Source organism: Artemia sp. Qi Xiang Cuo, chromosome 9 (genome assembly GCF_049724085.1).
Source record: "Artemia sp. Qi Xiang Cuo chromosome 9, ASM4972408v1, whole genome shotgun sequence".
Classification (NCBI taxonomy): Eukaryota; Metazoa; Arthropoda; class Branchiopoda; order Anostraca; family Artemiidae; genus Artemia; species Artemia sp. Qi Xiang Cuo.
The window spans coordinates 11,183,375-11,208,882 of record NC_142802.1 but is presented as its reverse complement, the minus strand read 5'-3'; the positions used below and the strand labels follow the sequence as shown (position 1 = coordinate 11,208,882).

The 25,508-nt window shown below is 36.9% G+C and overlaps 1 protein-coding gene across 3 annotated transcripts in view; it reads left to right on the top strand.

Annotated features, from left to right (window-relative positions):
- The window catches only part of LOC148948302 (beta-hexosaminidase subunit alpha-like), a 376,037-nt gene that overhangs the window by 177,454 nt on the left and 173,075 nt on the right, over positions 1-25,508 (top strand). For all 3 annotated transcript variants that reach the window (XM_089094281.1, XM_089094283.1, XM_089094282.1), the window contains exon 4: positions 7,282-7,487. In XM_089094281.1, the coding sequence (XP_088950407.1) occupies positions 7,282-7,487 (206 nt within the window). The remainder of the gene's footprint in view (positions 1-7,281; positions 7,488-25,508) is intronic.

Below are 25,508 nucleotides of genomic sequence, written 5' to 3'. Positions count from 1 at the left end.
TTGTGAAATTGGACAACTATTTGGAGGAAAATGTTGCAGGTGAACACGTTGAGCTTGCTTTAGGCGTTCAGAAGCTTGCCTTGGCAGATAAACAGGGAATCCGTCAAAGGGCGCAAAGACATTTTAAGGCAACTGCCAAATTCTTGATCAAGAAGTACCTCACTCTTCAATTAGCCTTCTTGAAGTGCTTAGGTGCCTGAATCGCATGGAAAGGAAAGGAGCTAGACGTCTATAAGATATAGTTGTGCTTGCTTGAGAAATCCCATTAGGAATAAGTGTGTTAAAAGTGAGTGGATATTGCTACAAGCCGAGGACTCAGTAGAACCGACTCCATCATGCGTCAACCCTTACTGGCATCAAATCTTCTGTATGACGGTTGCTTTTGGTGGGCAATAGTATACGATTTTGTTGAAGCTTGTAAAAGCTTCGTCGGTATTGTCGCACGTTAGTGCTGACGTAGAGAGTGTTTTTTTTTGCTCTCAGAATACTTCTTCCATCAGACAGAATCTCCATGTCACTACATGTCAGAAAGATTTCTGAATGCGAAATTGTATGTGACTAAAGAATTGAACACATATGGAGGCAAACCAAACTGTTGGCATGGTCAATTATTTTTTTCAATCAATTTCAATTCAATCTTTTTTTATTAAAACAAATATAAATAAATAAACATAAATAAACTTCTCTATGCAACAAAACGAACGTTGATTACCTTAAAAAAATAACAATTCCTCCTTATCACGCTTTACGACTCTCGCTTTACTCTTCAACACAAGCACATCCCTCATCCATACAATTCATTATCTAGAGATTCCTCCTTCCTTCGCTTAAGCACAGCTACCTAACCTTACAAAATAATTATATATAAATAAAAAACAAACACGCTGATAATACATAGAAAAACAAATAAGAAACGAAAACGCTGACATTCATGTGAATGACTTAGGTAATTCACATGAACCAGGAATAACAGTGGGCCTAAAATTGAGCCTTGCGGCACACCGAAGTTGACAACGGTGTCATTCAGTGGATCTTCTCCTATATAAACACATCGGCTTCGTATAGCCTCTCCTCTAACTCCAATGTGCTCTAATTTACTTAGTAGAATCCCATGATCCATACTGTTGAATGCTTGTTTTATGTCAAGTGAAATAGTAGCTGGTACAAGTCCCAGGTCAAGTGCTTCATGAATGAATAGGTTTAGTGATGCCAGAGCATCTTCTGTCGAACGTCCGGGTCTGAATCCAAATTTTCGTTGGTTAAGAACTCCCTTAGCTTCCAGAAAAGAGTAAAGTAGGTACTTCATAGGTTTTTCAAACACTTTGGAAAAAACCAAAAAAAATAGAAATGGGTCGAAAGTTAGACGGGTCGTCCTGAAGGCCACCGTTGTGGAAGGGAACTATTCTTGCCTTCTTGAGGAGTGATGTTAAAACACCCGTCTCTAAGGAGAGACTTACCAAATTTGTTAAAAGTTGTATTACGGACGGCAATACTGCTTTCAGCACTATGGACGCGGTCGAAACCAGAGGCAGATGCACCCCTCAAACCTTTGACAATCATTGAAACGTCCGTTGAAGTTACAGGAATGAGTGCCATTGACTTGACACACGCTTGGCCCAAAAAGTCCTTGTAGGACTTTCCGGGGGGTAGCACTGTGTTAGCTGTTTTTTCTCCAATTTTGGCGAAGACGGAACAAAGGGCTTTTGCAACTTGTGCTGGTTCAGTCAAGGTTTCCCCATCAACCGTAATTCTGGATGGTAGTTCAAGCCGTTGGTTATTAGTTCGTAACACTGAATTAACTGCCTTCGATACTTTCCTTCCATCCATCCCACTTTCGACTAGCCTTTGATTAAAGTAATCCCTTTTAGCTTTTCGAACTGACCGTAGGTATTTCTTATAAATCTCATAGGTTCGCAGGCTAGCTACACTTGGTAGATTACGATATTCCGCCCAAAGATTATTCTTTTATTGATACACCTGAGTAAACTTTCTGTAACCCACTTTTGGGTTACAAAAGTAACGCAATTGGTGAGTTTTTTCTTCCACGTTTCTTTATTTTTTCTTTAAAACAACATGCCTCCTATAGCGTTGTAAATGCACTGTAAAAAATTTCAAATCATCATTCAGATCTTCCTTCTCCATAACGCTATCCCAGGTCGTTTTTTCCAAATCCTGGCTAAGGAACCGTAAGTTTTCTTTTGCCCAGATCTACCACTGGAATATAATCTCTAGTTTTTAAAAATGACCTCTTTGCTTTTGATGTTTCGAAAACGGTACATAAGGGGAAGTGGTCTGACATGTCACTGATGATTACTGAAGCCGAGAGTGGAGGTAGAGTAGAAAAAATACTGTCTATTAGTGAATGAGTACTCTCAGTTACTCTCGTTGGGATTGTTGTCGACGGGTAAAGATTAGATCCAGACATAAAAGTGATTAATTCTTTAGGGGTATTTGTTAAGGGATAGTCTAGGTTGATGTTGAATTCACCCATGATGACCACATCATGATTCTGTTTTTTAAGCATTTGGAGTGTTTCCAATAAATATTCCATAAACGAAGAAATAGAACCTGACGGGGATCGGTAAATTTCTCCAACGATTAACTTCCGTTGTGCAGGAAGTGATATATCAAGAAAAAGTGACATATCAGTAAAAAGTGACTCAAAAATACCTTCTAAATTTCGATTCAGTTGGCCATTAACACAGACTGGGTATTCGCTCTTTGTGTAGATTGCCAATCCTCCGCGTGCTGACTCTTGTCTATGTCCGAAATTATATGTATAACCGGGGACATCTACCAGGAGGTCAGTCTGCCTTGACAGGAATGTTTCACACAGTCCGAGAACATCAGGTCGTATTTGTCGGCACATGGTCATTACGTCTGTCTGTAACGAACATAATCCTTGGCAGTTGAGGTGAACTATACTGAGCTGAGATTTGGAGCATCCCTGGGGCTTAGTCATTAACTGAATATATTTATTTCGAGGAAATTCACTTTAACTTAAAAAAGAACAATCATTCTCATGACTAATTACTCTATCACATATTTTTTTCCAAATTTAAAAACGACTTTTCTAACTGTTCTAACTTTTTTTGAGTTACTGGCAAGTTAGTAAGCGTCGGGGACGAAGAAATGGAACTGAAAACTTACCCAATGCTTTCTGGGAAATGTGGTTGAATCTTGGAGCAAAGCGAAGAGCCGCGAGAAACGCATACACCCGAATGAACTTCATCGAAACTGCAACAAAAAACTGATGTAAACAAACATGGACTACCACAAGAAACACAGAAAAATGGAAAATGAAAAATTTCTAGAAAACAAATCACTCATTTCGGTAAGCGGAAAAAAAAAATTCATCAATGACAATCTTGCCCTTTCCGCTGCTGTAGCCCCAATAACAAATAAATAATAATAATAAAACAAAAAACAAACTCTTAACTATTTTTATCATGTTTTTCCTTCATCACTTCGAATACAGCAGGCGGAATTAACAACAAACTAATTCAAGAAGATCAAATTACACTAATAACGTTTCAAGCATCAAAGTCTGTATCATCAGGTTCGGCAGGTACTGCCAACTTTAGCGGGTCAAAGCAGTCGTCTTGAAAATTTAGTCCATTGTGAATTTTGCGACTTTTTGACCTCTAACCATAGTCTTATTCCTCGCTCGACAACACGAGTTTCTGATAAATTTTCTGCTGCCGATTTAGAACTTTTCAGCTTGTACCCGAGCACTAGTAATTCTTTTCTTCGTTTACCGAGCTGAGCTGACAAGTCTGTCGACATACTGAGAACCATTTTTTTTCAGCTTTCCACATTCTTTCATAATAGCTGAGCTTTTACTGTCTGAGAGGCTAATAAAGATAGGCTCGATAGCCTTCTGCTTATTTGAATTACTTCGAAGGCTCAGCCCAGCTCCAGATTGGGAGGGAGCCGTCTTTTTAGGAATACGGTACAATGTACCCATACTCAGCTGATCAGCATCTGCAATTCCAAGCTTAGACTGAAAAAGTGTCACTACAGGTTCTTGAAGATTTTCTGCTCCTTGCGAAGCTTCACCACCGTGAATAAGAATGTTGTTTCTTCGACCGTACATCTCCGATCGTAGGGCAGTAATCTTGACATGAACCAGCTCAGTCCTTAGAAGTTTATTCTCTGCTCTCGGTATTTTATTTTCATTTTGCAGCTTTGAAATCAAACTTTGAAGCTCGTCCATACGGTGGTCAAAATGGTCTTTCGTCACTGACATATTGCTAACAGTTAATACCGCTCTGCCTAAATCGAACTATAAAGGCATTGAGTGAGACTTACACGCAAGGGCCTCTTTTACGTAATAAATCCAGTTGTCACTCGGGTACCACTTTCGTCAAAATGCAAATTCTCCAAAAACCCAATCTGCAGTATGCTTTCAATATAACACTGCGCCACTCAAAACACTTCAACGCTGCAAACTTTACAGTTTCTAAGAGCAACATTTATCCCAGACAACTTCAGATTAGAACGTCATTTGGTTCTTTTCTCTCTTAGTCAGTTTAAAACAGCGCTTTCCATCGGATTTCTTTGCAATAGATGGCGCTAAAACGGAAAATTGTAAGATTTTTGCTTTAATCAAGGAAACTGCCTACAGAAAAAAAGTTTCGAACTCCTGCAGAGACTATTGAAAATATTAAAAAATCTAGGAACATTCTTTCTGTCCCCCACAACTTATTTCTGCCTCATTTAAAATCAATAAGGATTTTTGATGTTTTTAAGTTTTCGTAGTTAGATAGATAGAGATAGCATGAGATAGCATACTACTACTGCGGTTGCGATTGAGACTGTGATCTTGACTGTTACTATTACTCCTGCTTCAAATTCTACTGCTACTATTACTTCTTATGCTCCTACTATTGTGCTATTTCTTCTAAGGCAAAAGGTAAGGCTGTCACCGCTTTTGCCTTGTCTTCTATGCTTGGTGAACCTATCTATGGAAAAAGGTCAGTTCCCAGATGCTTTAAAACAAGCAAAAATTATACCTTTACATTAAGGTGGTGACAAAAGAGAAATGTGAAACTGGAGACCTATATTGATTCTGCCACTGTTCTCAAAAATATTTGAAAAGGTTGTTCATTAGAAACTGTATTCCTACCTTAATTCTTTTGGGTTTTTATGTGACACGCAATTTGGATTCCGAAAATATCATTTTACTAGTCATGCAGTTCACCATCTTCTTGATGTTTTAAACAATATATTCGAGAGCGCCTCCACTCCTTTAACTTTTTTTATTGATTTTAAGAAAGCTTTTGATACTGTTGGTTCTGAGCTGTTGTTAGATAAGATGTCACGTTTAGGGATAAAACGAAATTGGACTGATTGGGTTCGTTCGTATTTGTATGGTAGATCCATGCGTGTAGTAGTGGGGGATATTGTCAGTTCGCCTCGTCATGTACTATGTGGAGTACCGCAAGGATCTGTGTTAGGTCCGCTTTCATATTTAAATTACGTCGACACATTATGGTTCTACATTCCTGATGCCGCCATAATATTCTTTGCGGATGACACAGTTATATCGATTGCTGGAAAGGCTTTGAGTGAGCTTGTTTCAAAAGCAAAAAAAGTGCTACTTAACCTGCATATTTTTACTAGTCTCAGCTGCTTAGCAGTGAATGCGAGTAAAACTAATTACATGCTTTTTAGTCGTACTGGAGTTATTGATAATGTTTTTGGTTTAGTTAATTTTAATGGTACGGAGATTAGGCAGATATTTGATACAGGGTATTTTGGTTTTCAGATTGATTGTAATTTAAATTGGAAAAAACATAGCGAAATTGTATCAGTGAAAGTTGCGCGGGGCTTAGGGCTGATTCGTAGATTTAAACATGTTTTTCCTGCCTCAATTTTGAAAATTTTATATAATTCACTTATTCATCCTTACATTGTATACGGTTGTTCTGTGTGGGCTAGTAATTTGGTTGTAAATATTAAATGGATACAAATTGTGCAGAATAAAGCGCTGCGCCTGCTCAGGTTTTTTGAAGAATGTGAACATGCAATGGATTGTTATCGTCATTTTAATATTTTAAATGTTGGGCAGTTGAGGGATTATCAGAATGGTATTTTCGTGTATCAGTTTTTAAATAAATTAGCACCTAATTATTTCTGTGATGTTTTATCATCGAATTCTGCGTACCATTCTTATAATACAAGGAATTCCGCGGACCTAGTACAAGAGAGACGACACAATTCTCGGTTTAGTTTTGTATTTAGGCATGTAGGTGTTTCGGTATGGAACAGTCTTCTGGAAAGCACTAGGATGGCTGAGAGTGTGTCCTCTTGCAAAAATAAGATAAATAATTTTTTAATGAATAAGGATGGGTGAGGGGAGGGGGCTGTCTTTTGTCTTCTATCTTCTGTAAGTATTGGTTCGTGGATCCCATGAGGTTTATTTTTTATTTATTTATATGATTGCATTTTTCTTTTTTTTCTTTTTTTTTCAATATATATTTAGTAAGTGAGTAGAATACAAGTCCTGCCACAAACAAATCTGTATAGATTTTCACATGACAGGTCTTTTTGATATAACTATTGTGTGGATATTGGTCTTTAATAAAAAGAATTTCTCTCTCTCTACTACTACTATTGAACTAAATCAAAAGAGTTTAAGTGCATCCAGCTTGTCGAAATTGAATAGATTTAATATCTCTTGAACGGCTAAAAGTATTAAGTTGAAAGTCTCAGGGCTTGTTACGGATTATGTTGAACTATATCTAAAGAAACTATGGCGATCCAGGTTTTTTTCAAAAATTCGTTTTTTAGAGTTTCGTTTACTATTGAGCCGAGTCGCTCCTTACTTACAGTTTGTTACCACGAACTGTTTAAAACTTCTTTTTTAGGAAAATTTTTGTTCTAATTAATTACCTTATAAACCAGAAAAACGAAGAGAGAGAGAGAGAGAGAGAGAGAGAGAGAGAGAGAGAGAGAGAGAGAGAGAGAGAGAGAGAGAGAGAGAGAGAGAGAGAGAGAGTGAGAGAGAGAGAGAGAGAGAGAGAAAGAGAGAGTGAGTGAGAGAGAGAGAGAAAGAAAGAGAGAGAGAGAAAGAAAGAGAGAGAGGACAAAGAGAAACAGAAAAAGAGAGAGAGAGAGAGAGAGAGAAAGAGAAAGATAGAGAGAGAGAGAGAGAGAGAGAGAGAGAGAGAGAGAGAGAGAGAAAGGTGGAAGAGGAAATAAATTTTTTTCCCAATAGTTGTGGGGATTTTCACCCCCTTCGGCTTCCAAGTCTTGTCATCTTTATGTTTTTTCTAGTTTCAGGTAAATCGAACGTATGTAAACGATTTTCCTCGATTTTCTCATCGGGGCCTTCTACTAGATACTTCGAGACATTACTTATCACTTCGAATTATAAAGAAGAACCTTGACTTGATGGCGCAGAGTAAACTTAATGTATTTCACTGGCATATTACGGACGATCCATCTTTTCCATTTGAGAGTGAGAAGTTTCCACAATTGAGGTGATTGTTTTACTGTTCTCATACAAAACGCCATTAGAAATATTGTACTTCGAAAGGCTTTATTCCCCGGACCATAAATTTTACACTAAAAAAGATACAGCCCAACACATTAGGGTGAACTTGGGTAATTCCGACCCCTTGTCCAGTTTTTTCAGCTTGATTTGGTCCCAAAATTTTTCTGGATTTGCTGGGTCAATAAAAACTATTTGACGTTGTTCTTGGTCATAGTAGTAATATTCTTCACAATCTAGAAAGTTCACAATTTTTGTTGTTCCCGTGACTTACTGCACTTACTGCATCCATCTATGAGGGGTCGGACTTGCCCCCTAGTCATGGGTAAATCTGACACCCCGGTCAGGTCCTATATATAAAAAGATAAAAATTCTGTCACCTTAAGACAGGATAGAGGATACCTCTATGCACAGGGAAATCATACAAAACAAAACTTCTGTTAATAGTTCGTATGTGCCAGAGAGGAACACATGTTTTCTGCTTACTATGGGATAATTCCGACAGTGTTGGTCTTGACCTGGTCTTATCCCGTACATAGAAGAAGTCTCTGAGATTGGTATTTTTCAAATTTTTATTGTAAATATGAAAAAGGTAACACCGTTCTTCAAATAATGGGGAAAAATTGTAATTTCTAGTATAAGAGGTATAATTATTTCTTAGTATAAGAGGTTTTTTTAGTTTAAAAAAGTAATTTTTATTGAAAAAACAATTGCAATCCGATTCGGAGGGAGTCGACAGAGCAAACTTTTGATCACTTGTGCTTCTTAGTGTGACTCTTGTACAGAGTGATGACATGCCGAATTTGGAATGATGATAGAGTGAAGGGCCTATCCCCAGCAAGCTTTAATGGTCATGCAAAGACGTATTCTGTTTCAACTTCGTCAATGTCATCTTTTTTGGCCAGTCATATGAATAGTCGGCTAGGCTCAGGCAGAAAAGATATTTTATGCAAACAAGATTTCGTCAGGAAAATCAAGCACCCTTCCGATATACCAGCCTTGTTTATCACGTTTGGTATCGTATGCTACAGCATAGTATTCATTTAGCTGTATGTTTAGCTTCTTTTTCTGCTCTTCTTCATTCTCACTATCAACAGTATAACTTATGTCCATTTGGTCAGTTGAGGAACCCAGAGAGATGTCAGAGTATTCACTGGAAAGATCATCTTTCTTTTTCAGCTTTGGCCTGATCGTCTTCTCTTTTACTTTCCCTGTTTTGTTCTTGAGCTTTTCTTTTTTCTCTTTTTGTTCAAGCACTCTCAAAGCCTCTACAAAAGTGATTATTTCAGCTTCCCGAGTAATTCTCTGCCTACCGGATGTCCCGGGTGCTGAAACACCAAGAGGAGGGCGGCGTGTGGAGTCCGAGTGGAGCTTCCCGAGTAATTCTCTGCCTACCGGATGTCCCGGGTGCTGAAACATCAAGAGGAGGGCGGCGTGTGGAGTCCAAGAGAAGTTCTTCAAAGGATTTTTCCCGCGTATGAGTCTTTTGAACTAACCAATACTGAAATAGTAATCTCATCAGTTGCAGTATTCCTGTGGTTGTCACTCTTGTTAAATCCTGACTCTCTGTTTTCTTTGTTTCAGCATATCGTTTTAACTTGGCTGAATCAAACTTTGCCTTGTCAATCACATTGCAGTTGATATCTGCTGGAATAGCAGAATCATAAATTCCTGTCGCTTGAAATGATTTTTTAATCAGTGGAGGGGTAAGGTAAGTCTCCCAGATCTGACATAAAATTTCCACAAGTCCTTGTTTTGGTAAGACTTCACCTGGGTATGCTCGTTGCCAGTTCACGAGCTTCTGCTCATAGGACGATTTCAGCCCTTTGAAAATAACTCTGTGAAGTGACTGCAGAACATGGGATGTATGGGCTGGTAACTTGAGGATAGTAACGTTCTTTTGTGAAGCGAGTTCCACAAGAGGTAAGGATAAATGGGAGCCATGCCCGTCAAGAATAAGAAGTGCTTTTCGTTTCACTTGAGGCAGGAAAACATCTTTAAACCAGTTACAGAAGAGGTCCGTTGTCATCCACCTTTTCTTAGTAGCTCCAAAACATACCTCTGGATGGTCTTTAACGGGTAGCCATGAACTCCATGTGTTTTTCCCCGAGAAAGCTACCAGTGGTGGTAGTTTCTCACCTGATGCACTAATACAGACGAGAACAGTTGTGGTATCACGCCCATTGCCACCAGTTCGACGCGTTGCTGAGGATCCTTTCGTGCCAGCGATTTTAAGGCTATCAGGATCGCGAAAAACGAAGTTTCGTCCAAATTGTACCAGCATTCTGGTTTATCTAAGATGTCAAGCTCTTCTGCTGTTTTCTGTAGCAGGTCATAAAATCCTCGAATGATGAAAAGGTCTGCTTGTTGCACAGCCCTCAGGTTTTCAAGTCGCTCAGGCTTCTTAAGCGAGATGTTGTTTCTTTTCTTACAATCAAACCACCAGTCTTCGCCTGGCCCATTGTTTGTGAAATGAGTACTAATTTTGTTCACGCTGATATATTTTTGCACTTAGTCTAGGAATTGTTTTTTGGTAAGCCCCATGCCCCACTTTTCCATGATTTTCAGAGAATTTGCCATGCTCTGCTCAACTTGAGGAGGCAGTTCCAGAGGTCTTCCGCAAGTAACAGTGGGCAAGTTGGGGAAATCTCTTTGCTTCTTTATCAGATCATTTAATGTTGTCTTTGGTATGTTGCAAAGTATCGCACCTTTTTTTTAATAACATTCGACATGATAGAACTTCGTCTTTGGCTTGTTTAAGCTGTTCTGTAGTATATCGTCCTCCTGCTCCATTGTTGGTTTTTCGGTTGTATTTGCGCGGTGTCTGAAAGGAATGCAGCTTTATAGTAACAATAGTAAAGCGTAGAAAAGCAAACCAGGCACAAGAAGAAAAGGCAAAAAAACGTGTAAAGTAGAAAGAAGAAGAAAAAGAAAAAAGGATGGGTATCTTTTTGGAACCATCAAAAGGGATGGCCTGTTTTTATTTAGCATCTCAATGGTTTTCTTTCCCTCAAAACATCTCTTTGGTAGGAATGTGTTATAACCTACAAGAAAAAGATGCTCATGAGGTTTTTATTTATGATGATGCTAGTCAAACCAGTATCCTATTTTAATAAAGGTTGTTTTTAATCTTGAAATTGCATCATGGCACAGGATATTAAAGGGCTTCTAACAAGATTATAAAATTCATGGGATAATTTTTTTCAATGGCCATGCCTGTGTACTGATAAGCGATTACATCTTCTGTTAACTGAAAACCAATGAGAATGGTTATATTTTACTTGCTAAAGTTTGTAAAAAAACAGATACAAAAACAGGTTTGTATACCGTCATAGTAGAAAAGAAGAAGAAGAAAAAGGGTGGGACAACTTTTTGGGACCTTCAAAAACAAAGAACTTTATATTTATCCCTTCAATGATGCTCCCTTTCTTCTAAAATATATCTGGTAGGGTACGAACATAAAATACAAGAAAAAGACACTCATATTTCTCCTTTCTTTCGTAAAAAAAAAGTTGCTTTTTTAAAAAAATGTATGCTTTTAGACAACTACTTTTGCAAAATTAATCTCTCCTTTTGGGAGAAACAAAACACTGGCTAAACACTAATATAAGAGGCAAATTATCAACTAACATTTGAAAAACGATATATACACACACACACACACACATATATGTATATATATATATATATATATATATATATATATATATATATATATATATATATATATATATATATTGTGAATAGTTAGCAAATACACTGATATCTAGGCTAGTATTGCAAAAAAACTAGCCACATTCTATACACGGGGTAAATCTGACCCTCGTGTCTGAATTTATCCTGTATGGGGTAAGTCCGACATGTCGGATTTACCCCAAATTCGTGTTTTTCTGGGGTAATTCCGACACCCCTTGTATCTCTTGACTGATTTGAGAACAAAATAATAATAAATTATAGTAGTTACTTAAACTATCCCATTAACTTGTCAGGTATTTAGAATCGCTTTATCATCTCTCTTTTCTTCCTCTGTATCAATTAAAAATTGCTACCTACCTCGTGGCCAACACAAAATGCCTTTTACAAAATTTTGAAATTCCTTTACGACAAAGCAATTGAAAATAGTGGAAATATTGAACGCTGCTGTCAAGTACCCAAGCCAAACGAAGAAAATGACATTCGGAACCCCATACATTTGTAATCACTGAGCCAGATAAGACGGGTGTGTCGGAGTTAACCCTGGTTCGGACTTACCCCAGTTCAGTCTATATTAAAGATTTCTTATGGTGCAGGAAAAATACAGTTTGACCTTGGAAAATTGCAACAATTTTTTTTTTAAACCAAAATGTTCAAAAAATCAGCTTAATCTCATAAAAGAATCCTCCCGAAACCCCCTTGCACAACTACCCAAAACCTCCTTTGAAGGGGGGAAATCGGAAATTCTATTTAGACGTATTTTTGGGTTTAAGTGGTAGTTTTCTATCAAATCAAGCATGACGAATCTGTATTCAACATAAGAGATCAAGTTTGCCGTACCCCAGTACAATTTTTCATCTTCAAGGAACTGGGTGGGGGGGGGGGTAGAGTACGCAGATCATTATTTGTCATATTCCTGTGGCTAAAGAATCATTTTATAACAAATAAAATACAGTATTGCCAAATATGAGTTCAACAGCAGTGTCTGTTTTTACTATTTACCTTATTTCCACCTCTAAGAGGCCTGCAGTATGTGGTTATGCTAAATATAACATCTTGAAAACCACTTCTTTAATCGAGATCAAAACTTCAGATCAATCAGTTGAAAAAAACGTTTGGAACTCAGATAAATTAATCACAAGAACGTTTTGATTTTAAAGTACCACCTAAAGTTAATTCTTTTTCCTGCTCGTCTTCGTTGTCATCCTCATCCTGTCTTTCTGCAATGTTAGCAAATAACGCCCCTTTACACTCCCCGCAGGCAAAGCTGTAGGGCAAACCGTTCCGACGGCAGCTGCTTCTGAGTGACTCGCACGCGCTGGTGTACCGCACCGTCTTCACCCTGTCTCCGGTGAAGTACCCTGTCTCTGAATTACTCTGTCATAATGGTAAGATACATATTCCGTGACGAAGAGAGGCGCCAACCCCACTCTTCGAGATTTAATGAATTGGACGTGTCTTGCCACTTCATTATTTGCAAAATAGCTCTTGTAAAAGTGGTACTTTGTTGCAGCCAACGTAGGCGGTAGCCACTTTGCCTGACCCAAAGGATATGCACTTGCAATCCGCATTGTAAATGCTCGCACCCGGACATCCTTCAGGGTCATTTCTTTTCCCTTTGTATCCGGGGAGCAAAGCTTTCTCCCCAGCTTCAGCGATATCCTGGTAGTCGAGTCCTAGTGTCATGAAGATCTTGCAAGCATCCTTGAAAATCCCTTCTTTAGGTGACAAGGAAACCATTGCTGGTTTCCCTACGCCGTAAAGTGTAGATGTTGTATCGCGGCCAGATATTAACATCGGAGAGCCGATAGAAGATATCAGACGAGGCGTGTCAGCCCCGGAGAATACCTCCCGGAAATTACTTCCCCTCGGAAAAAAAACCGTGGAAAATAACCCCTCCTCCCGAAAAATACATCCTCATTGAAAGGAAATTATTCCCAAAAATTTATTCCCCACTGGAAATTCCCCCAGAAAATCCCCCTCCCCCGGGAGAAAACTCCCAATAACAATACTATCTGTAAGCAATGGACAAATTACAAAACTTAAAAAGGCTCTTAAGCTTCTACAATTTTCAGATTGTTTTGTAGTTTGGGAGAGAGGGAGATACGTCAAAGGGTGCATTTTAATGCCAAAACATCCTAGCTCTCATTGAGCCATCGGATAAATACAGAATTAGTTCTATGGAAGAGATGAGGGGGGGGGTAGAAATTGATATTTAATCCCCAGTGCGGTAACCAGGATTTTTTATGGGGGGGGGATACAAAAGAAACTTTTTAAAACGCATAAAAAATGCAAAATCGATGTCTATTTCCTTATAATTTCTGGGAAAATTTCTAGTCTACGCTGTTATTATGAAAGGAAAGGGCAACGTTAAACCCCAAATAGAGCAGAATGTATTCCTTATGAGGGGGACTGCCCCTTCTTCATGCACACTTCCACATTATGGTCGCAAAAACTTCGGAGGGTGCTCATTAGATTAGAAATTGAGAGTTCAAGTCCTTTTTTAAGTCGAAAGTGATTGGAGACCAACCAGCCGTGGAGGGGGGGGGGCTTATTTTCCAGGGAGGTATTTCCGAAGGGAGTATTTTCCACGGGGATATTTTTGGTAGGGGGGATATTTTTCGGGGGTTGTTTTCCTGGGGGGTATTTTCCGCGGAGAATATTTTACAGGGGTATATTCTGTGGGGGGGGGATATTTTCTGGGGAGTATTTTCCAGGGGGGTATTTTCCGTGGGGGTATTTTCCAGGGGGAGGGGTGTAAATGACGGTCACTGATAAAGTAGCAGACAAATAGATGGGGACACGAAGTTCAAAGTATTCTCTGCTGATTCAAACTCTCTCTACTGATCTCTACTCTTCTCTATTCGTCAAGAAATTCGTAGCAATCCTTCCTTGTCGTAATGGATTTGATTTCACTTCTTATTATTATTTATCTTTCCGATGACTTTGATGAGCTGGCCCCTTTTTCCGTTTTTAGTATCTAATTTTCCTCTTGGTGAAATTCTCGCAATATCCTGTCAACCGTATCTCTAAATGTTACGAGTGTTTTTTTCCCGTTTGAATCAGACACAACCACTTGTTCGCTATACTCACCGACTAGCAAATCCTTGGCTTGACAAAATTTTTAGGGCAAACTATCCCAGTTAGTTTCAGAGAGAATACGAGTCATCTTTCTTAAAATGATCGTCAGAGGTAGAGGCTCTTTGCTGTTGACGTAGCACCGAAGCGCTTCTTCGAGAGCGGTTTTCCTTGCACTATCGCACGCTCATCCCTTCCATTTCGTTGCTGGACGTCACTCACTTCTTCTTAACCACAGAATATTTGTGGATTCTTTTTTCCTGTCTCGAAGCTCACTGAGCATATTTGATGATAAACGGCATCCTCTGCATAAAGGTCAGAAATCTTTGAATTCATCCGACCAAGGAATGTCATGGCCCACTGATCGTTCCTGCTCTTACACATTTCACTAATCGATTAGTCGAAGCTATAAGTTTGTATTGCATAAGCTTCAGAGAATTGGCGACTTGTGATCTTGCATAATTTCACTGCTTGACCACAGAAGAGGCAGTTCTTCGAAAAATCAATGCGCGGAATCGAAGATCTCGTTGGGGGGAGGGGGGGGGGGGGCTGCAACCGGTTCTGTCTGCTCAAGTTTACTTTGAGCGTTCTTTTTTCTGTCGATCCGATGCTTGTCACATAAGTTGTGATGACGCACAGTGTCGACAGGTAGCAATGCTGCTTCCTCTTTTTTGCTTGCGTTTTTCACGACATCGGCTCGTCTCTCGATGGCAGTGTTTTCATTGGTTTCGATGCTGCTTTGGCGCATTCGGAAGACCATGTTCTCTTCATTGACGGTTCTAGAAGAAAAAGAGACTTCTTAATTCATACTAATTGTTTGATCATGCAATACAGGCACAATTCAATCAGAATTCAATCCATCGCCACCTAGAAGAACAAAATAAGCTTGAATGATACACATTAGATTGCATTCCACAAATGAAGCTGGTAAGGAGAAATGATTATCCGCTCTTTTCGAAAATCAGAAGCTTAATCCTAAGCACTATCTCACTAAATACTTCTACTCAACGCTTGCGGATTCTAGTTTATTCTTTTTTTTTTCGGAAGTAAATAAAACGGCACAAACCTTGTGTATATAGCCTTGAATACGCCAGTCATAAAAATGGTGTTATGTTAGGTGGCTACACTGATTAAATCACCTAAAGAATGGAACTGCGGAATGGAAACCGCAAACTGAGGGGAGAGGGGGAGTCTGGCATACAGGTTTGAAATTAAACTGTTCGAGACTCATATTCTAAGGCGCTATTCCTAGCTTGATAGGAAATGGTGAATCAACCGACAAATGATTAAAATAACTAGTTCATGTAGGTCAACTTTTACAGCCGTTTCAGATAAGATGAAATACTTGACCAAGTAGAATCAACTTTTTTAACTTCATTTTCAAATTTACTGCCATTGATTTCATAAGAAACAATCAAATAATCCAACAATCTATTAATTTTGATTTTAACCCCCCCCCCCCCTCCACCCTTTAAGAGTTGAAAATTCAGGTTTGCTTAATTTGATAGAAAACGACTATTTAAACTCCAAAATATTTATAAAAACATCAATCTTTTTCCACCCCATACAAGGGTTAATTTAAGATACTTGTGCAAGGGGTATTCGGGGCGATTTTTTTTTTCGTATGATTTAGCTGACTTCAAAACATTTCGGTGTAAAAAAAAAAAAAAAAAAAAAAAAAAAATTATGTTTCAGTCCCCCGAGGATTGACGCATTTTTTTTTCTGTACCTTTCCTCCACTATTGCACATATATCATCAATTTGTAGCTCTCTTTGCAGTCGTCTTAAAAAATGTCATTGTAGGTACTGTAGTTCTAAAGCTGAAATACTAACATATGTATTGTTGATCATCAAAACGGTAATACACAGTCTTTTCTCACACTAAATACAGCACCAGGAACAAACAAAGGATGATCAACAATAATAAGCTGGTATAGAGGGTTTCGTGTCGGCAGTTTTTTTTTTTTTTTTTTTTTTTTTGTAAAAACAACATACAAATAAAGCCTTTGTTTGATGATTTTGCCACTCAATCTTGAGTTTTAAGTTGAGATTCGGGAGACCTGTTGTTTTTGGAATATTACAGAAAATGATTAGACTTGGGGACTTCAAATCTATTAAAACTAGTACTAAATTCCCCACAGAAGCACGGTTCTATTTAATGGCATGCCAACATATCTCTTTTTGATCGCCAAATAAATGGTCTGTTGCCGCGCTAAAAAGAGCACCAGGATTAAATAAACTGTTTGAGGAAATGGCTATAGACCACTATTTAATGTTTCTTTGATTTTAACTTAGTTATCGATCGGTTTCCTGTTATACTACTCAGCCACACAAAGTCAGAACACAACAAGAGCAAAATAATTTTTGGGGCACTCGCAGTTTTAAGTCTCGAAGTTGGATTGCAAAATGTGTCACGTCTTCGAGTTTCGGATCTAGATAGATGGAAAAGTTTGTTTTTGAGTCTTTTAAATTTTTTAATCGATGCAGCTTGACCGAATTCGATCTATGATAGTAGAATGCTAATAATGAATTTGGGGACTTTATGTTCCTTCCGGTTTTTCTGGTAGGTAATTCTATTCTACAGGGGCATTACACCCTTTCAAAGAGATTTACGCAATTTCTAGTTCAAGGTATATACATGTTTTTTTTTACCATCTATTGAATTTGAGGACGCTCCCGTACCAACAGGTTTTTCTGGTAGAACCTTATACTTTGCGTACGCCCCCTTACAAACAGGTTGGGTATAATCTGTTTTGGTTCAAGTTTTTCTGACACAATTAACTGAATTTCTATTTCATGATATACAATTTTTTTTTAGGTTAAATCCGCGGTCATTCATCTGTAAGTTGATTAGTAGTTTTTTTTTTGAAACTTGGCTAATAGGTTTTTAAACCTATTACTACGAACGCTACATGCATTCTATTTTTGGAACTAGGAGCGAGATTGTGTGATGCTATCCGACTGGTTTCGTTTCATGGGTTCATTAATAGAAGGACTAATGTTTTTTGAAAAGGGTTATTACTTCTTTAGTTTAAAAGATTTGCGAATTTTTTGCGAAAACATATTTGCGTAAAGGTATTGCGATGGTTAAGAATGCCTCACGGGTAATTAAAGAATGGGATGCTTACATCAACAATACAAAGAACATTCTCAGATACTTAATAGATTTGACGCTTACAAGACATATTGGTAGAAGGTATTCAATAGCTTAATTGAAAACTAACGATAGAATGACATTGTGACTTGACCTAGCTTTACCTCGCCGATGTGGTCTGTATAATACATAAGTAACGTTTGAAAAGTATTGTCAATTTAAAAAGAAATGGCTGAAAAGTGTTTTGTGGGGGATGGGGGGCAGGGAGTGTTGAGTGGCACGAGGGTTCAGTTACAGGGGATCCAGGTGCCCGGGGGTTTCGGTTATACAGGGGTTCAGTTATAAGGGGGATTCAGTTGCACGGGGGTTGAGTTAAATGGGAATTGAGTTCCGCGAGAGTAGTGCTTTGTCGTGGTTTAGCCGTGAGGTCCCTTAACACAACCCTAAAGGGCTCCGATCCCCCCACCCCAACCCCGAAGGAAGCCCCCGGACAGCAAAGGTTCTCTGGACCCCCAAAGGACCCCCGGCACCCCGATGCCTCCTGAGTCCCCCATTATAATACTTTTAAGGCTTTATTATATCTTTTCAGAACAAATTATTATTTTAGGCAATTATTTCGGTGAAACAGTTAGAGACATTTTAAGAAATGATTTTAGAAGAGGATTAGAAGTTAAAGCTCTGTGATTGCTATAACCAAAAAGATTTAATTAAACGGTGACGTGTAGCCTTTTGCTAGAACTCCCCAGGGCTCTGCGGGGCCCCCCAGCCAACCCCACCCCGAAGGAAGCCCCCGGACAGCAAAGGTTCTCTGGACCCCCAAAGGACCCCAGGCGCCCCCGATGCCTCCTGAGTCCCCCATTATAATACTTTTTAAGGCTATATTATATCTTTTCAGAACAAATTATTATTTTAGGCAATTATTTCGGTGAAACAGTTAGACATTTTAAGAGGGTTGTGAGGTCCCTTACCACAACCCCAAAGGGCTCCGATGCCCCCACCCCAACCCTGAAGGAAGCCCCGGACAGCAAAGGTTCTCTGGACCCCCAAAGGACCCCCGGCGCCCCGATGCCTCCTGAGTCCCCCATTATAATACTTTTTAAGGCTTTATTATATCTTTTCAGAACAAATTATTATTTTAGGTAATTATTTCGGTAAAACAGTTAGAGACATTTTAAGAGATGATTTTAGAAAAGGACTTGAGGGTGAAACTCTGTGGTCGTTATAATACACAACTTCCATTTGAACGGTGTTATGAGGTCCCTTACCAGAACCCCAGCTCTGTTGTTCTAAGCCGTTTGATTTTTTCTTTACATGGTATTCGTTCAAAAAGCGAGGATTTCTGTTAAATAAATAATTATTATATTTTTTCAGTTCAATTGAAAGCGAGGATTTCTGTTATATAAATAATTCTTATATTTTTTCCGTTCAATTGAATGCGAGGATTTCTGTTAAATAAATAATTGTTATACCTTTTAAAATGGCTTTACGGGGTTTGAGGGGCTCTGTTGTTCTAAGCCGTTTGATTTTTTCTTTACATGGTATTCGTTCAAAAATCGAGGATTTCTTTTAAATAAATAATTGTTATAACTTTTAAAATGGATTGAAGGGGTTTGATGGAATCTGTTGTTTTATGCAGTGTGATTTTTTATTTACATGGTGTTCGTTCAAAAAGCTAGGATTTCTGTTAAATAAATAATTGTCATACCTTTTAAAATGTCTTTACGGGGTTTGAGGGACTCTGTTGTTTTAAGCCAGTGTGATTTTTTCTTTACATGGTGTTCGTTCAAAAAAGCGAGAATTTCTGTTAAATAAATAATTCTTATATTTTTTCCGTTCAAGTGAAGGCGAGGATTTCTGTTAAATAAATAATTGTTATACCATTTAAAATGACTTTACGGGGTTTGAGGGGGCTGTTGTTTTAAGCCGTTTGATTTTTTCTTTACATGGTATTCGTTCAAAAAGCGAGGATATTCCGTGTGATTTTTTTGGGAAATTCAATGAAATTATTAGTTACCGAGAGTTCAATGACTCCTCCCCTCAATGACTTTCAGGGGTTTTATGACTCCTCCTCACAATGAATTCAGATGGTCTTAGGACTCATCCACCTAGCCATAACTCTACTCAACCTTGAGCGAAAATATAAAAGTTTGATGAAGTATTTTTCTGCTTAACAACTACATTAATAACTTCCAAGATGACAGGACTGTAAGACACAGAATTTATCAGTTTGAAAAAATCATCTTGTGGTGTTATATTTGAATGTGCATTTTTATTTTTGTCTATGGAACTCGAAGAAATTGACTGTTATCATTGGATAGTGAACTATAATATGTTTGAGTATGATAAAAGCTTGTGGAGTACTATATTACGTCATATAAACAGACGGGGATTTTACGATAGAGTAATTACACCATTTAATAATGCTGGTCGGGAACTGAGAGATGTTCAGGAGGAAGTCAGTGAAATTTGCAGCTTTTTCGGGGTTGACGAGCTCTACGTAAAGGGCAATGTACCTACAGATAAAGTTTTAATTCAAAAGTGTGACCCTAGGATTCCACTTTTCAATCTAGAAGTTTAAGTGTCCTAAATTTGAAGAGCGTTATCACCGTCCTGAATATGAGGTTAGGTTCTTCGCACAGTGGATACCTAAGAACATACCCGATCGTGATAAATCCATAAGACATGGTAAAAACTATTCTATATCATGGGACCATCGTTTGTGGATGTTTAAGAGTGAACGCTAAGTACTATTTTTTATGTAAACATTTGTTGTTGTGTTTTTTTCTGAAATAAAAATCTGTTAATACATTTAAGCAATAAATATCTTAAGCTTAACCCGGCTTTATTCTTTAGAATAGTTCTATTGTAAGCAAGTACAATTTCTTTCTTGAAATCAACTATTGGATACACAATACTGAAATTTCATTCAAGAAATTATGAAGGAATTGTAAATAGGTAACACACTCATTCTTGAGGTCACCTCTTGGACACAATACAGAAATTTCATTAAAGAAATTATGAAAAAATTGTAAGTAAGTAGCAAATTCTTTCTTGAATTCACCTGCTGGATAAACAAAAAAAAGACATTTCGTTGAAGAAATTATGAGAAAATTCTAAGTAAGTAACAAACTCTTAATTGTTTTCATGACTTAGATATAGGATGTAGAAATTTAATTCAATAAATTATTAAAACATTTGTAAGTAATTAAAAAACTCTTCATTGATTTCACCTCTTGGATATACAGTAAATATACTTAATTCAATAAATTATCTCTCGTGTTTTTATGTTTTATTTTTTTTACAATGCGTTCTCTCAAAAATCGATTATTTAATTTAAATAAATTATGCTAATATTGTTTCAGTTAAATTTAAAAAGAGTCTTTATGTTAAATAAATAAGTGTTATACATTTTAAAATAGCTTTACGGGTTTTGAAGGGCTCTATCGTTTTATTCCGTGTGATTTTTTCTTTACATGGTGTTCGTTCAAAAAGCGAGGATTTCTGTTAAATAAATAATTCTTATATTTTTTTTTCCGTTCAATTGAAAGCAAGGATTTCTGTTAAATAAATAATTGTTATACTTTGATTTTGTCAATGCTATCCCAAATATCTGTCAATAGATGTCGATAGAAAATTTATTCATTCTTATACCTAGATTTTCTCTATGTTACCCTATCTATCCAATATATGATGTATGTAAATCCTTTTCTTACATTTCCGATGTTTTAATATACATTCTAAACGTTTTATATGATAGCTTACTCTAAAAATAATGAACACATAAAAATGTAAGGTATAATATATTTTTAATGAAATAATGTCATGTAGAATTGAACAACTTTGGACATTTTGAATCTGTTCCATAAAATGCTTCACCATGAACTCTCTTGATAGTATAGCTATTGTCTTCTCTTAGTTCGTAATCAGTAGAATAATCATTATTCCATTTTGACTCATACACAATTTTTATAGGTGTGTCATCGACAGAGTCAATATACTTTTCGTCTTTGGTATTATTTGATTCATTGACTGTTTGATCAATGGCAGTAACGTTTGCTGGTACTTTGTTTTTCATCGATTCATCTTTATATTCCTTAGTGATATTTTCTGCCAATGCCCTTTTTATTTTTCTAGAAATTTCAGTGTCTATTATCACACTATTATTACACAGGTAACAGTTCCGGCACATAGACAGGATATGGTTTATGATATTAGTAGAAGAGTAGGCCTTTCTTTTCGTCTTTGTTTTCGTTTGAATGCTAATACCCGAAAGCTGACGATATGGTTTAACACTGGGTAACATGTTACCACAAGCACTAGCAAGAAGATGTACCTCTTTATCAACTATTATTTTTACGTTGGCATTCTGTTTGAGTGTAATCATCTCTGGAAATCTCAATTATGCATAAATATAATCATAAGAGTTGAATTTGTTGGTACTCCAAAGAAATTCAATTCATTACTGTCATGACAACGCACGAATACGTTTCCGATAGTGCTACCACTTGTACTTATTTCATAGCGTAGATGCTTCTCCTTTTCAAAACCCAATGCTAAACAATCGCTATCAGGGAAGCACACTTTCTTAAAATGAACCCCTTTCACCGTTTAGAGACTATATTTATGTTTTCTTTATTCAACTGTCTAAGAAATACTGATTTAATACATGTAATAAAGAATGTAATGTTCACAATCGGTCATAGAGCAATAGTGGGAAAGTCACAACGTGTCTCAGGGACAAACATAGAGTACAATTCATTCAAGAAATTATGAAAATAGTTGTAAGTAAGTAATAAACACGTTTTGAAACTACATGCTATTTGCATGCCTTTCCTTGGCACCTTTCCAAAAACGAGCGGGGATCCCCTACTGGCTCCTACACATTGAAAAAAGTGAGCAGTACGAAAACTTGGCACCTTTCCAAACCTGCGGGGATTTCCCACTGGTTCCTACACATTGCTAAAAGTTAGCAGTACGAAAACTCCAAGTTTTCAATCAGACTGGTTTTTTAGGGACCAATCAGGAGAGACATGCAAAGTCGACATAGCTTTATTTCATTTTTTTAAGGTTAGTTTAGACGAGGTTACGTGCGCGCACGTAAAGTCGAAATAGCTTTATTTCATTTTTTTAAGGTTAGTTTAGACGAGGTTACGTGCGCGCACGTAACCTCGTCTAAATTAACCTTAAAAAATTAAATAAAGCTATGTTGACTGGGCTTGTCTCTCCTGAATGATCCCTAAAAAACAGGTCTGATTGAAAACGTGGAGTTTTCTTACTACTCAGTTTTAGCAATCTGCAGGACTCAGTGGTGGCTTCCCGCACTGGTTGGAATGTTCCTGGTTTTCGTAATGTCCTATAATTTACATGTGTAGGGCCAAGTGTGGGATCCCCGCTCGTTTGGAAATGGGCAATGGAAAGGCAAGCAAATAGCATGTAGTTTCAAAACGTGTTTATTACTTACTTACAAATATTTTCATAATCTCTTGAATGAATTGTACTCTATGCTTGTCCCTGAGACACGATGTGGCTTTCCCACTATTGCTCTATGGCCGGTTATCGACACTACCTAGTTTATTGCATGTATTAAATCAGTATTTTTTACACAGTGGAACGATAAACACATAACTAATATCTCTAAAAAGTGAAGATGAAGCATTTTAATAAAGTGTATTCACATGATAGTGTTATTGTAGTATTGAATGCTGACAAGGAGAAGTATTTAAACTATGAAATAAGTACAAGTGGTAGTACTATCGGAGACGTATGCGTGCGTTGTCATGACAGTAAGGAATTGAATTTCTTTGGAGTACCAAAAAATTCAACTCTTATGATGGTGGATATGCGAGATTGAGATCTCCGGAGATGATTAAACTCAAAGAGAATGCCAACATAAAAATAATAGTTGATAAAGAGGGGCATCTTCTTGCTAGTGCTTGTGGTAACATGTTACCCAGTGTTAAACCATATCGTCAGATTTCGGGTATTAGCATTCAAACAAAAGCAAAGACGAAAAGAAATGCCTACTCTTCTGCTAATATCATAAACCATATCCTGTCTATGTGCCCGAACTGTTGCTTGTGTAATAATAGTGTGATAATAAACAGTGAAATTGCTAGAAAAATAAAAAGGGCATTGGCAGAAAATATCACTAAGGAATATAAAGATGAATCGATGAAAAACAAAATACCAGCAAACGTTACTGCCATGATCAAACAGTCAATGAATCAAATAATACCAAAGACAAAAAGTATATTGACCCTGTCGATGACACACCTATAAAAATTGTGTATGAGACAAAATGGAATAATGATTATTCTACTGATTACGAACTAAGAGAAGACAATAGCTATACTATCAAGAGAGTTCATGGTGAAGCATTTTATGGAACAGATTCAAAATGTCTAAAGTTGTTCAATTCTACATGACATTATTTCATTAAAAATAAATTATACCTTACATTCTTATGTGTTCATTATTTTTAGAGTAAGCTAGCATATCGAACGTTAAGAATGTCTATTAAAACATAGGAGATGTATGAAAAGGATTTACATACATCATATATTGGATAGATAGGTTAACATAGAGAAAATCTAGGTATAAGAATGAATGAATTCTCTATCGACATCTATTGACAGATACTTGGGATAGCATTGACAAAATCAAAGTATAACAATTATTTATTTAACAGAAATCCTCGCTTTCAATTGAACGGAAAAAAAATATAAGAATTATTTATTTAACAGAAATCCTCGCTTTTTGAACTAACACCATGTAAATAAAAAATCACACGGAATAAAACGACAGAGTCCCTCAAACCTCGTAAGGCTATTTTAAAAGGTATAACAATTATTTATTATCCTCGCTTTTTGAACGAACACCATGTAAAGAAAAAATCACACTGAATAAAACGATAGAGCTAGATACAATTACCTATAATTTAATATTAATAACAATTATTTTTTTAAAATATATTTTCGATTACAATTGAATGGAAAAAATATAATCACTATTTTTTTAACATAAATACTCGATTTTTTAGCTAATACCTTATAAAAAAAAAATCACACGGAATAAAGCGACTGATAATTTCTTGATTGAAGTATCTGTACTGTATATCCAAGAGGTGAAATCAATAAAGAGTTTGTTACTTACTTACAAATATTTTCATAATTTCTTGAATTAAATTTCTACATCCTATATCTAAGTCATGAAAACAATTAAGAGTTTGTCACTTACTTAGAATTTTCTCATAATTTCTTGAACGAAATGTCTTTTTTTTGTTTATCAAGCAGGTGAATTCAAGAAAGAATTTGCTACTTACTTACAATTTTTTCATAATTTCTTTCATGAAATTTCTGTATTGTGTGTCCAAGAGGTGACCTCAAGAATGAGTGCGTTACCTATTTACAATTCCTTCATAATTTCTTGAATGAAATTTCAGTTTTGTGTATCCAATAGTTGATTTCAAGAAAGAAATTGTACTTGCTTACAATAGAACTATTCTAAAGAATAAAGACGGGTTAAGCTTAAGATATTTATTGATTAAACGTATTAACAGATTTTTTTTTGAGAAAAAAAACACAACAACAAATGTTTACATAAAAAAAATAGTACTTAGAGTTCACTCTTAAACATCCACAAGCGATGGTCCAATGATATATAATAGTTTTTACCATGTCTTATGGATTTATCATGATCGGGTATGTTCTTAGGTATCCACTGTGCGAAGAACCTAACCTCGTATTCAGGACGGTGATAACGCCCTTAAATTTAGGACACTTAAACTCTTCTAGATTGAAAAGTGGAATCCTAGGGTCACACTTTTGAATTAAAACTTTATCTATAGGTACATTGCCCTTTACGTAGAGCGCTTCAACCCCGAAAAGCTGCAAATTTCACTGACTTCCTCCTGAACATCTCTCAGTTCCCGACCAGCATTATCAAATGGTGTAATTACTCTATCGTAAAATCCCAGTCTGTTTATATGACGTAATGTAGTACTCCACAAGCTTTTATCATACTCAAACATGTTATAGTTCACTATCCAATGATAACAATCAATTTCTTCGAGTTCCATAGACAATAATAAAAATGCACATTCAAATATAACACCACAAGATGATTTTTTAAACTGATAAATTCTGT